General features: G+C 39.1%; 1 protein-coding gene across 4 annotated transcripts in view; it reads left to right on the top strand.

Moving 5' to 3' along the window:
* The window catches only part of nrxn2a (neurexin 2a), a 462,873-nt gene that overhangs the window by 82,829 nt on the left and 365,787 nt on the right, over window positions 1-14,257 (top strand). For all 4 annotated transcript variants that reach the window (XM_053688023.1, XM_053688021.1, XM_047161856.2 and 1 more), the window contains exon 2: window positions 910-2,084. In XM_053688023.1, coding sequence (XP_053543998.1) covers window positions 1,367-2,084 — 718 coding nt within the window. In that variant the 5' untranslated portion in view covers window positions 910-1,366. The remainder of the gene's footprint in view (window positions 1-909; window positions 2,085-14,257) is intronic.

The following is a 14,257-nucleotide window of genomic DNA, read 5'->3' as shown; positions in this document are numbered from 1 at the left end:
ATGGGGTTGAGAAATCAATGGCACCTTGACTCATGAGCAAAGTGTAGAAACTAGAAGTGTGCGTATCTCAGTATTCAGTACTCGCTGAACTGAACTGCTCTCATGGTTAACAGTTTCTCTATAATATAAATATAAATCAATATAAATATTGATAACTAATCGATCTTGAATCAAATCGAAATAGAATCATATAAATAAGAATTGAATCGAATCGCCAAATTGGTTGCAATACCCAGCCCTACTCGCTTCACAGCTGCTCACGAATGCCTTTGTCTGTGCACAGTTCATGGAACCTTGTGCTCATTTTTTTTCTTTGCACTAACTTTGCATACTTACTGATACTGAGCAGGGAGAAACTGTTTAAACTCTATATGATTCTTTATCAGGTTACTTGTATTGTAGGAAGATGTCATAGTTCCTCCTACGCAGCACAGTGTGCAGTCTGCTTTGCTTTGTTTGCCATCATTAATTGTGAGGTACACCTGGATCGCTGTCGTTTTGTGTCATCTGTTCATAGGTATGACAACGTACAATAGTTATGTCGCATAGTATCACCTGGTATCAGATGTTGGTATCAGAGCATTTTTGTTATTAATATGGAAATGAGTAAATAAGCACAGAATGCATCCTTCCTGTGAGCAGTTACACTGCTGTGTGAAACATAGTATTAAACATTTGATATTTTCTTTTCTGTTCTTCTAATAGTATGGACTGGCATAGCTGTTTTGCTATCCGTTTGATCAAACATATAATATAGTTAATGAAAGGGCTCGTGGCAGGAATACAAATAATATTTTTTGATGTATTATAACTGGGTTTTTATGTATGCTTTGCTGGCTTTTCAGTGTTTATTCATCGATACTAATGAGGATTTAACATGTTATTTGCTTGTTTGTTTGTTTTTTACAGGCCTGGGCAACAGAGGATTGTGGGAATGGCATCTATCCCTGCTGTGGTGTATCTTTGATCAGTGGAACACTGGAAGAGTGAGTGGAAGTCATGTGTTCCAACTGCAAACAGACCAACAACGAATGAAACCCAAAAATTCATTCTTTGTTTACCTAAACGTGTGGTGTTGCAAATTTAACATGTGGAATCAAGTAACGTTTTGAGTCAGTCTTGGATTTTGGAGGACTTTTCATAAATGTATCCTTCCATGGAAATACTCGGAGAAAAATCAGGATGGAGAATCGAGTCAAAAGAAACTGTTAGATACTAGGGCGTTTTAGAATCCGAGGCCATCTATTTGCACAGTGCTATTTTCGAACAGGCCAAATACATTAACACGCCACGCTGGGAATAAATTTATCCTCTGCTGTGGAGAAACGGAACATTAGAAAAGCAGGATTAGGAGCGTGCTTGAACGATGATGGCAAGAAAGTGGAGGTATAGTGGGCGGCGTCTGTGGATCTCGGCGCTGCTGTTGCTGCTGGCGGCTTCGTCACTAGCACTGGAGTTTGACGGCCTGCCAGGCCAGTGGGCTCGTTATGGACGTTGGGAGGCTGGCGCTATGGGTGAATTGAGCTTTGCAATGAAGACCAACGTGAGTGAATCCGTGCTTCTTTACATGGACGACGGTGGCAACTGCGACTTCCTGGAACTGCTGATCAGTGATGGTCGCCTGCTGCTGCGTTTCGCCCTGCACTGCGGCGAGCCCGCTACTCTCCACATGGAGACACGTGTCAGCAACCAGCGCTGGCACCGGGTTCAGCTGGTGCGCAACTACCGCCACACCACGCTGATGGTGGACGGTGAGGCCAAGGTGGCTGAGGTCAAATCCAAGCGTAAAGAGATGGTCGTGGCAAGTGACCTTTTTGTGGGTGGAATTCCTCCCGATGTACGCCTTTCCGCTCTTACCTCCAGCACCGTCAAGTACGAGCCTCCATTCCGGGGCCTGATCGCCAACCTAAAGCTAGGAGAAACTGCTCCTGTCCTTCTGGACAGCCAGGGAGTGAAGATTGATCTGGAGTACCTTTGCACCAAACAGAACCCCTGTAGCAATGGAGGACACTGCTCCGTCTACCAGAGTGATATCCTGTGTGACTGCACCAACACCGGCTACAAGGGAAAGTACTGCACTGAAGGTAAGCCTGGCTAGAAGCAGGAATACGCATGAATATTCATTTCCATTGTACAATGAAGGCTAACTGTTTGGTCCTCTACAGATTTAGGACTTTCTTGAATCCTTTATTTTACCAGGATAGTCCCATTGAGATATAAAATCTCTTCTTCCAGGGAGTAATGGCCAAAACGGTGGCACAAATGGTTTCACCTAAAACAAAACAATTTAACAAGTACATAAAATGCAACACATTAAACAAATGATGCATCAATAAAATTATATCCAACACTTGTATGACCGTAGCTCAAAGATTAATTAAAACAAGTACATGTTTCCTTCAAGTTGGTCTCTAAAAGATTTTTTTAAAGAAATTTAAAGACAGGAGTGTTTTCAGTATTATAATACTCTGCAGCTCATTCCATAACCAGGGAGCATACAAAAGAAGGCAGCTTTACCATGCACTGAATGTACCCCAGGAACATTTTAAAAGAATTCTAGTAGTAGATCTAGTGCTGTAGTTACAGGTGTGATAAGATAAAAGATTGCAGATGTAAGTAGGTAATTTAGCTAACAATGCCTTAGCAGTAAACAACAGCATGTGTGTTCTTTTCCTTTGATACAAGGAGGACCAGCCAACAGATTCATACAAGGTACAAGGTGATGAGTACATAAGGAGGCACCTGTTCTAAAGCATAATGCAGCATGGTATACACAATCCAACTTTTTTAGTGAGGATAAAGTCGCATGCATATAAATCATATCACCGTAATCCAACACTGAAAGGAGAGAGCTTTGCACAATTCTCTTTCTGGCTTCAAAAGAAAAATGTTTCTTTAAACGAAAAAGGAAGTCTAATTTTGGTCAAAGCTTTTTAAAAATATTTTCAATGTGTGCGTTAAAACCCAATTTTTCATCAAGCCATATGCCTACATATTTATAACAATTCACTCTTTCTATACAAACCCCTTCTAAAGTTCAAATATGTGGAACAACTACTTTAGTGCGACAAGTGAAGAGTATATATTTGGTTGTTTTTTTTTTTGTTTTTTTTTAGAGTTTAAAACCAATTATAATTTTAACAGTGAAAATTGCAATGACAAGAAGCAATCTTGCATATAATTGTGCCCTAGCTGAATTTATCCCTGACCTATGTAATTTATATAAATTGAAAATAAAATTGGTGCTAAAATAGATCCCTGTGGAACACCATGATTAACTGTTAATTCTGTTGAAATGGAATCTTCCACTGAGATACACTGGGCTCTTTCTGATAAATAATTATTGAACTAATTTAGAGCCATTTCACTAAAGCCTAAACAACTAAGTCTCTGCAACAAGAGTTTGTGATCTACGGAGTCAAATGCTTTAGACAGGTCAACAAATAAAGCTGCACAATGCTGACGTCTATCTAAACCTTTTATAATGTCATTTGTAACTAGCATGGCTGCTGCTATAGCGCGGTCACCTGATCTAAAGCCTGATTGAAATTCATTTAGAATGCTATTTTCAGTTAAAAACTGTTTTATTTGATAATTTACAAAAGACTCAAGTACGTTTGCCATCAGCGACAGTCTTGAAATGGGAAGATAGTTATTTAAGTCAAAGGGGCCTCCACCTTTTAGAAAAGGGAGAACCATAGCTGATTTCCATGCACGAGGAATGACATTTGAAGTTAGTCTCAAATGAAAAATAGAAGTGATAGATTCTGCAGCAATTTGTAAAAAGTAAGGCTCTATTTTATCAGACCTCGCTGATTATTTACAATTCAAATTTTGATTGGGCGTTATAAACTTGTGTGGCTAAAATAGGAGTAAAAGTAAACATCTGAGTAGGACAACATGAAACAGCTTCCACATTTTCTTTTATCTTGTGTTCCCTTAAATTGCTCAAATCTGAAAATAATAACCGGTAGAAGTAAAATGATTAGTAAAGGCTTTCACAATATTTATTTTATCCTTGGTTACACGCTCATTTACTTTTAAATAATCAGGCAGACTGGTGGATGTTTTTTGACCAAAACACGATTTGGTCAATTTCCAGAACTTAGATGGATCCTTCAAATTTTCATTTATCATATTTAAGTAATAGTCACATTTAGAATTTTTTTTAATCAATTCTGTACAATTATTTCTTAATGTTCTGTAATGTGTCCAGTCCACATGATTATTTCTTTTCTTTGCTTTAGCCCATGTAGCATCTCTCTCTCTCTCTCTCTCTCTCTCTCTCTCTCTCTCTCTCTCTCTCTCTCTCTCTCTCTGTCTCTTTTTTATATAAAAGAAGAGATTGACTCATTAAACCAAGGATTATCTCTACCTCTTACCCTAAATCTTTTAAAAGGTGCATGTTTGATCACATATAGTCAAGAAAGTAAATTTAAAATACCCCCATGCTAGATCAATATCGGGTATCTGTGCAACAATGTGCAAATCACTGTTATAAATATCTTGGAAAAAAAGCTTGTTCATTAAAATATTGAAATTGTCGCTTTAAAATAAAGCATGGTTCACTCTTTGGAGTCTTATAATTTGTCACACAAACTACTACACAGTGATCACTAACATCATTATATTAACAGCGTTAGTTAAGTAACGTGTATTTAACCTGATCTATTTTAGTTAACGGGTAGGTGAATTTATCAGTTACACCAGACAAAGATAATCGCAGATATCTTTGAATGGGTCCGACAATTGTGATGACCAATCCCAGTTGAAGTCCCCAAGTAGAACCAGCTCTGAGTTAGTCCAACTGTGGAGAAGAACAGTAAAGCCTAGTTCACACTGAATGATTTTAAGCCACCTAGCAAGCCACCTAGCTCGCAGACAAAAACCCTTTTGATCGAGGAAAAATCAGTGAGCAATCAGCAGTTGATCATTGTGTGTGAACTACTCCACGACGCATGAAAGAGGCTCGCCAACACATCGCCGAGGCATCGCGGACACCAGACAGATATTTGGCATGCTAAATATCTGGAGCTGTCGAGCGATTCCACATCCTGGGATGTGAAAAGTGTCGTCCCTGGCAGTGATTGTGGCGACGAGCTACAGCCAATGAGAGAGCAAGGCGTGAGCTGAGGTCACCACGAGGAAGGGAAAACTTTTCTTTTTTGGCGGGGGGGGGTTTCTTCAGCATAAATCATCACACAAACCGCTCGCACTGCTTGTTTCTGTCCTACGTCCATCTTCAAATAAACAACTCCTGTTTCGCACATGGTTTTCGTGTCATATATCCGTGTCCCTTCTAGCGTGTGTTTTCATGACAAAGCTCAGTTTGGACACCGGGTAGAGTCGTCGGGTGATAGTCGTTGTCTGATCGTGTAGTGTGTGATACCTGCCCCCCCCCGCCTGCTGCAGATCAATCATGTAGTGTGAACACCACAACGACTTCAAGACTCCCGACTACAAGACAGCAAGTCATGTAGTGTGAACAGCACAGCGATCTGCCGAAGTCGAAAGTCGTGTAGTGTGAACTAGGCTTAAGTGAAGCAATAGTTAAGTGAAGCCGAAGGTGGACAATAACATCCGATCACGATGATATCAGGACCATTTCAAAAGAGCAATTGAATTGCCAAGCATTCAAAACCGTTTGGTTTGCTGATGGACAGAATACAAGTGCAGTTTAGTTTAGATTTAATATGAACTGCAATTCCTTTTTTTTTTTTTTTTTTTTTGTGATGTCAGATCTAAAAACATTATATCCCTCGATGTGTATCGTGGAAATCGTGGTTGGTTTATGGTCCTCTTCAGAGAGGACCATGATGGCAGAGTTTGTTGAGCCAGCCCATAGTCTTATTAGGTCCATTTTATTTATCAGACTGCATACGTTAAGATGAAAAACCCTCAAACCATTACTAGTTTTAAACTCCTCAGGAGTTTGAAGCTGCGCCAACTTTGGGCCTGGATTTAGGATGGATATTGCCCGATATTATGAGCAAGAGAAAGACAAACCAGTTTCTCATCGCTGAACCAGCTGTCGAACCGTCACTACAGATGGATGTCGCATAAGGAGACAACTTTCCATTTCCCAAGGACCACCTCTCGAAAGTTCATCTCTTGAAAGGAAGAGTGCCCGAAAAATGAGACACTTCTCGAACACACGGGTCCTCACTGTAGAACCTCCATTGACCAGCTCCGGGGAAGTCACAGCGCTTGGAATAATCCACAAATACGGTGTGGGATCATCTCTCCCCTCAGCGTTGGGAAGCACACCAACCACAGTACCAAGCAGCCGAACAGGTAAAAGAGTGGAGAATATGCCCACATTTTGGCAGTGGATTTGGGTTAAAGGGCTATAGAAAGCTAACCCAAGCCTTTAAACAGTATTTGATATCCTTTTAAACTGAGAAAAAGACTAAGAATCTGGGGAAAAAAAACACGAGGCAAACGACCACGTACTACACACAAGCCGCTATTCTTATTATTAATGATTTGGTTGAGTGTTTTCCTTATCTTTCTTCTTTGGTCAGCTGAAGTACCAGTTTGACTGCTGAACAGAGATCATGTGGGAGTCTTGTAGTGAAGAGCTGCCTTCTGCCCGTGGCTAGGTTTACAGTTGAAACTTTCTAAAACATCATTACAGAGGATTCATGACTTAGATGCATGGTTGAATACACTATTTTGACTGCACTCCTTTCAAAGCGTGCTCGCGAGTTGTATCCAGTCTATAGTGTCTGAGTTTATGAGTTATATGCTGCTTTTGGGATCATGCGTTCATTTTAACGGGCCAATGATAGAGCGGAATTTATAACGCAAACTTGAGATGTATTGATTTTCTTTTTTTGTTTTTCCAGACTGAGTCTGAGTACATGTTTTTTTGATGCTAATACTGCTAGCGAACTGAGCAACCTACATAGCGCTAATTGAGTATGCACTTCACAAAACATTTTTAGCTTTTTAGCCAAAACATTTTTTTTTTTTAGCTATGTTTATTCTACCCCGGTTTAGCCTACATTGTAATCACACAGTTGCATGTTCACACACTTAGTCTAATAGGTTCATCCTTTATAATGTTAGCTAAATGAAGTGCATCAGCTAGTTACATTAGTTCCCTTGGATCAAATATTGTTTGGGAGAAAAAAACGCTTTGGGAAATCGCTTCTGTATAGCTGTAAGTAAAGTATAGTACTGTCAAAAGTTTTAGGCACCCTATTTTTTTTTAGTATTTACATTTTTTATTTTATGATTTCTACATTATAAAGTCAGTACAAGAAATATTTTAGATTCCCAAATAGTTAGTTTTGCAGCACAAAAAGAAATGTTCCATAAAAATGTTTGTATGTCATTGAAGAAAGCAGCATATTGCATGAGAGACACTTTTCAGATTAAAAAAAAAAAAAAAAAAAAAAAAAAAAAACATAATGAAGGTTGCTGGGTTTTGCTGCAAAAATAAGAAGCAAGTGCGACAGTCAAAATCTCCAGAAGAACTCTGGCTGGTTCTGCAAGATGCTCAATAAACCTTACAGCTCATTTCCTTATAAAACTGCACAAATTGTCTCGTAAACGACTTTTTATTTTTTTTTGTCACACCAAATATTGATTTTGTTTCATTTACTACTGTTTTCTGCTCTTTACGGTATTTTTTAATGTAGAAACATTATCATTATTTTGAAGGCATCTTTGCTCGACAGCATTTCTGTGCATGTGCCTAAAACTTTTGCACAGTACCGTATGTTTCACCGCCATCATTGCCTCAGAATCCCTTGTCAGTAGTGGCTGATCATCGAGAACAATAGTCGTTTCTATTCACCTGGCATTATCTCTTCCTGGAGATCTACCTTCTTGAAGACTTTGGCTCCAACCATAATTGCCCACTTGACCATCTAATCATTGCCTTAAGAAGTTATTGATCAGCTAAAACAGGTGTGTTCGAGTTTGTTTGGAGATGAAACCTGCAGGACGGTCGATTTCCAGGAACCTGGTTGGTGACCACTTGTGTGGACCCTGGAAGTGTCCATGTTTCAGTCATGCTCAGTGCTCGCTGGCAACAGCTTCTCTGCACACTTGTTTTTCTATGGTAGGGAAAACCCTGGCAATATGTCCACGATGTTGTCTGTTTAATTTGTGTCGTTTGTTCATTAGCACAACAATGTAAGATACAACAACTAGAGTAATGTCACGTAGGCTGCGTCCAAATGCGTATACTGTGACAGTACGTACGGCATTCGATTCAGTACCTACTGCTCGGCCTTTGATACAGTATGTACTGATTAGGGCTGTGACGGTGGCCATGACGGTGGCCACGTTAATGTTTCTGCTTGAGTGGACACTATGACGAGTACAAAGTACAGCCTTTTGTATACAATACAATGTGTAATAATAATAATAACAGTTGCAATATTAATTTGTATTAATAGCCTAGCATGTAGCGGGAATATTTTTATATTACTAGATTACATAATCATAATCAAATGCCTTATATGATGATGCAGGTTTGTTTGAGGGTGGCGAAATCCATTCAGGCGGATTCGGCGATTTCTCTTCAGGTTCTGCCACGGCGATGGATCTTGTTGGAAAACCAAATGGTACATCGGTGATCTGGGAACATTTTGGATTTTGGAATGAGAGAGGTGAACCAATAAATTTGGATGAAGCCATTTGTCGGCTTTGTGGAAAAAACAAGTGTTAAACGGGCAAACACACAAACCATCTCTAGGCATGCGACACAGCCACCTTTTTTATTTTATTTAATATTTAGATTTTTAACATTTTATTTAGGTTACTGTCCTACTCGTATTTCTTTCAAAGTTTTATAGGCTTGTGGTATACTACACTTGTAAAAGAGCTAAAGTATTCGTCAGAGAAACGTGCGACTGTGTTTCACTCACTTATGTCATAAATTTTTTTATATTTAGGTTTCTATTTAATTTAAGCCTATAAAATTATATTATATTATATTATATTATATTATATAGTGACATAAATTTCGCTCCCCCATGGTGGTTTGGTCATTAATCGCAGTGGTGGTAAAATAAAAAGCTGCCACCGTCACAGCCCTAGTACTGATCAGTCTATGTGTGTAGTATGAATACAATCTGGTCATAATACATCAGCCACGTTGGCATTGTCATGTGACTTACAACTGAAAAACAGTTGGCATGCTGCATTCCGCCATTTTTGATTCTGACAGCTCTTCTGCGCCAGTCCCGTTGCCTTATGGGATAGCACACTGCGTTGAATCTCGGTGGAGGCAGTAGGTCATCTGGGTATTTCTCGCTTGCTGTTTTATTTTGTACTTGTAGTATGTACTGAATAAATTCAGACATACTACCCCTTTGGCGTACTGCTTTTCGCCTACTGTATAGTAGGGCAGTAGGTATATCCGGACACAGCCACAGTAACTTGTGGTGATGGAATACAAGTAGATTAGCATGGCATCAGAGCAATAGTAGTATTGCTCTCAGTGCATCCCTAATACAAATGATAAATCTGCAGAATAAAGAAGACTGCCGTCAGGTTTAAAGGCAGACATTACATGTAAGTCTGTTTCATGCGTATTGTAGAGCACAGATTAACAGACCGGTCCATGTTAATCTGATGTCGGAACATGGACGAGCGGTTACCATGAGCTCTAGAAAGCATTCAAGGTAACATACTGTGTGGAAGGCTAATTAGGGTCATTCAGCAGCACGTCAGATCTTTGGAGATGTCACAAAGCTCTGTCATTAGGAAAGTATGAAACGTATGTCTAAATCTCCATGGCTCTGAACAGAAATGCATTCAGCCTGTATGTCGGTCTCTAATTGAAGAATCAGTATGGATGGTGGCAGTGACTCATGCTTGGCTTTTTGCTCAAATCAGCCTCAGAATACTAATTTGGAACCTGTGTGTGTGTGTGTGTGTGTGTGTGTGTGTGTGTGTGTGTGTGTGTGTGTGGGGCAAGTGTTTGTCTCCTCCCCAGTGACATTATAGCAGTGCAGAGAAAAACAGAAAATTTTGCATGTACACTCTGAATGAATTATGCCCAAATATTTACTAAAGGGAAAGAGATATGCAGGATCTGATGCAAGAAGTTCAAAAAAAAATCTTGTGTATTTTTTTTTTTCTCCTCAAAGTTTCAAAAACAAATTGTATTAGGCTGTTAGAATGGCTGTTAGAATACAGTGTCAAGGGGAACAGTCGATTCTCTCTCACCTTAAGCCCCTTTTACCGAAGGGATTATTCCCTCATAAGAGTTACACAAAGACCAAACAGAGAATTATTCTTATAATCAAGAGTCAAGCTGTATATCCTTTCTCCCTCTACCGATTCAACAAATCCTTGATATAATTGTTTGAGCTCATCTCACAGAAGCGGCTAATTACGTGGACATCCACAGGAAATTAGTCATCGTCTCAGAACCTGTGATGAGCTGGAATTAAGTCGCACTTTAATGTCCTTCTAGCCTTTAGCAAGCCCCTATCTTACTTTCTAGGTGAAATTGTTGATACGCTTCACTCTCAGCCCAAAGAGGTCCATGTGAAACTGTGTAGGCCTTCCCTACCAGAATGGGAAAAGTAGGCCAAGGGAATAAATTACACATTGTCGTCTAGCATATACAACATCCCTCATGCAAATGCTAACGAATCACAGCCAGGCTAATGGAGCTTTATCCCAATGCATAACAAAAGTGCATGGAAAGTACAACGCTGTTTAAATCATTGGTCCTTCAGGAGCTCTTTAAACTAGTGAGGTAACTTGCATAAATGTGGCAGGGTGTACCCCGCCTTGTGCCCGATGCTCCCTGGGATAGGCTTCAGGTTCCCCGTGACCCTGAAGTGAAGTGAAGGATAAGCAGTATAGAAGATGGATGGATGGATGGATGGATGGACTTGCATAAATACCACAAAGCATAATAATTTACCCTATAACCAACAACTCATAACTTTTGACCCATCGCTGAATTGCTATATATATATATATATATTTTATAATATATAATTTTGTTTCAACACAAAGCTGCTTTTAGAGTTAGTCTGAAAGATAAGATTAGTAACTGTACCTGTTTTTCTGCACCCATTGTCTGTGGTGTCCTTCAAGGGTCAGTTTTAGGCCCGATTTTATTCTCTTTTATCTATATATAATATGCTTTTTTTTTTAACCGGTTACTAACCTGTATCTGCTCATGACCAGTCATTAAAGCCCCTTTCATAGTCATGTTTTAAAGTAATATAAAGTGTTATAGACAATACACAAGTGTGTATACTCAGTGTGTGATTTCTTAGGGTAAATCCAGTAATCGGCATCAAAAGTCAGAGGTCAGAACACAGGCAGACAGCAACAAGCCACGGATGACTATGCTCCAAATATGAGCACAGGCATGAGTCAGCAAACTGGACGAGACAGGAACACGAACTAAGGCTCACAATGAATGAAACAAAGACACAACTGGTTATAAATAGACAAATTACTCAAGAACTAAACAGAGAACAGGTGGACGCAATCAAGAAGTAGACCAGTGACAGGACAGGGCTGAAGACAAGACTAGAATCACAACAAAGCAAACCAAAGCAAAGCACATGACATGAAGTCAAAGGAAAAATATGCGCAGTGAATGCGGAATTCATAACATCTACCTACTTTATGACCGAGACATCATAAGTTAGGCTTTCTTTCTTCAGAACACATATGCTAGTTTGAAAAATTTATTTTTCACGGTTTCACAGTTACCCACACACACTAATTTTCCAAAATACAGATTAAAATGAAATTCCATCTAATACGATCTAGCCATTCGTCATTTTAACATGATCCTAGATCAGAGTTCCTTACTGAAGTGGTTTTCATTCTTTTGTGAGTCCCTCCAGGATTTTGCGATCGCAGAAATTAACGCAAAACCAAGCCAACTCGGCAATATTCAAAGGAGCTTGCAATTTTTCAAAATTACTGCAGATTTTCCACACATTTGGGTCAAGACACGTCATGTGACGTCATCACAATACTCAATCAACCAAAGCCCTCTTCAGCTTTGGTCGTTGAACATGAGTACAGATGAAAGGTCTCATTTACCAACAAACATCACTGTGAATGACGTCCAATTTCAGCAATTCAAGTAGTGTTCTGCCAAAAAAAAAAAAAAAGCACAAAGAACTCTGCAATTTGCACCGCAGATTTTGAGAGAAAAAAATGGCCGCAGCAAAATCAAGTATTTTTGGCCACAACAATCACAAAAATCCTGTATGGACTGTTTTTGGTCTGGCTGTGACTCAAAAAATTCACAACCCACCCACTTTGTCCTCGCCCTAAATCACACTACTAAATCACACTACAGCGCTGAAAACCCTTTGGTTTATGTAATCCGTTATAAACACATTACACCTGCTGCCAACATGTTCATAACTTTACCACAGACAAACACACGGACAACACAGCATTGCTGACCAGAACTAAACGAAACAGCTGTCTATTTCTGGCTAAGCAGGGATGCACATTGCTGGGCTAGTTGCATTTGTTTTTGCTTCAATGCATCACATTAAATCGCAGCCACACTCTTTCTTACGTCGTGAGGTATACTGACTGTACAAGAGATTGTATGGGAAAGTCACATCATTCCAAGAAAGAGCATTTAGAGCACCTGATCTTTTCTTTTCGGTTTGGTTTTTGTTATATACAATATTATACAGTAAGACAGTTACTTCTTGTCCACTAATTTGATTGGTTGAGCAGCGATCCAAGAGGGCTTACATTTCCTATAACCACACTGGAACATTCCACTGTGTGCATCACTCCACTTGTCCGTGTTCGCAATGTAAAATTCCACTTCCTAGTTCGAAACGGTTACTACAGTGGAGTTAGCGACATCATCAGCAGACATGGCAAACAGTACGTTTCAGGAATATCAAATTTGATTTAAAGATGTGTGGCTTGAAGTATGAATATGTTAACCTTAAGGTTATCTATAAGCTAGTGAGCTCCAAAACAATGACCAAATTTGCATTTAGAAGATATACAGTATGCATTCAATATTTAAAGTCTCTCTCTCTACCACCAATATGGGTCAACAATTTTGATGACGACATTCTGCGCGTTTCATCAAATTTTCTGTCCAATGAAATGCTCTCTAGGATCTGAAGTGTCCCGCCCCCAACATTATAAAAATCTATGGTACTAACTGTCAACTACGGCTTAGCACGGGCTGTGAGGTAAGCTAAACACGTTGGGCTGTTTAAAAAAAGTTGCAGAGCCACTCGATATGTCCTGCCCTGACTTCCTGTTTCAGTGGAAATTATGTCAACACATCGAATAATGCTGCATGTTTCAAGGCACTTCATGGGGACTTTAAAATACTATAAAATCTCGTCAGTTGAAGATTAAAAGTAAGACGGGACACTAGCTAGCCAGCTAGCCAACGTACTAAAACATATTAGTGTGCCTTCTTCCGGATCAATTTCCGTCAGTGGAGCAAAAATAAGCAGAACATTTGGACATATTGTGTCTGAAGCGTCATTAAGTCTAATTTAATTTCATGAATACGTAACTGTTCTACTGTATAAAAGCAATATCAAAATCATGCGATTTTACTGAATATGTGATTTAGACCGCAGGCTGAATGAATATATATTCATTTACTCTTGAATGTGCGATATTGCTTAAATGTGCAAAGATTTTGGAATATTTTTTGTTCTTTTATTATACTGTGAAATGTTCAAACCATAACACCCCTACAGCACAATTACTTATAATTGTAGTTCTCTGTTGGTCATTGCTGTATAACCTGCTGGTAGTTTAAAATGCAGCTGTTAACACTTCTAGCACTAGAAGAACAGGAGATGATATCTCTCCTATATTTGGCCTGCCTTTTCTGGCCTCCTTGTTAAACACAGAATTGATGTGATGGTTTATTACCAGTTTGTAAAGCACTACATGGACTTTATACACCAATTTATATTTATGACCTCCTCAGTTCTGTTTCACTTCAACGCCTCTTCAGAGCAGACCTTGTCTTTTCCACACTTATAGTCATGCGTTCTGTTTTAGATCCATTTCTTTCTTTTTTTTTTTTTGTCTTTTTTTTTGTCTTTTTTTTTTTTTTTTTTTTTTTTTTACAGCCTATAATTCTGCATATGATCCACAGTGTTTAAGGCCCAGTCATTTATTGTACTTCTGATTCTATGCATATGCCTTGTATGTGTGTCCTGCCTACTTTTACATTATTTTAATGTCCGGTCCGTGATTAGATTACATTAAGCCCTGAACTGAAATAGTTGAGGATCTCATTATAAAA

The sequence above is a fragment of the Ictalurus punctatus genome, chromosome 18 (assembly GCF_001660625.3).
Source record: "Ictalurus punctatus breed USDA103 chromosome 18, Coco_2.0, whole genome shotgun sequence".
NCBI lineage: Eukaryota > Metazoa > Chordata > Actinopteri > Siluriformes > Ictaluridae > Ictalurus > Ictalurus punctatus.
This window is presented reverse-complemented; position numbering and strand designations above follow the sequence as displayed.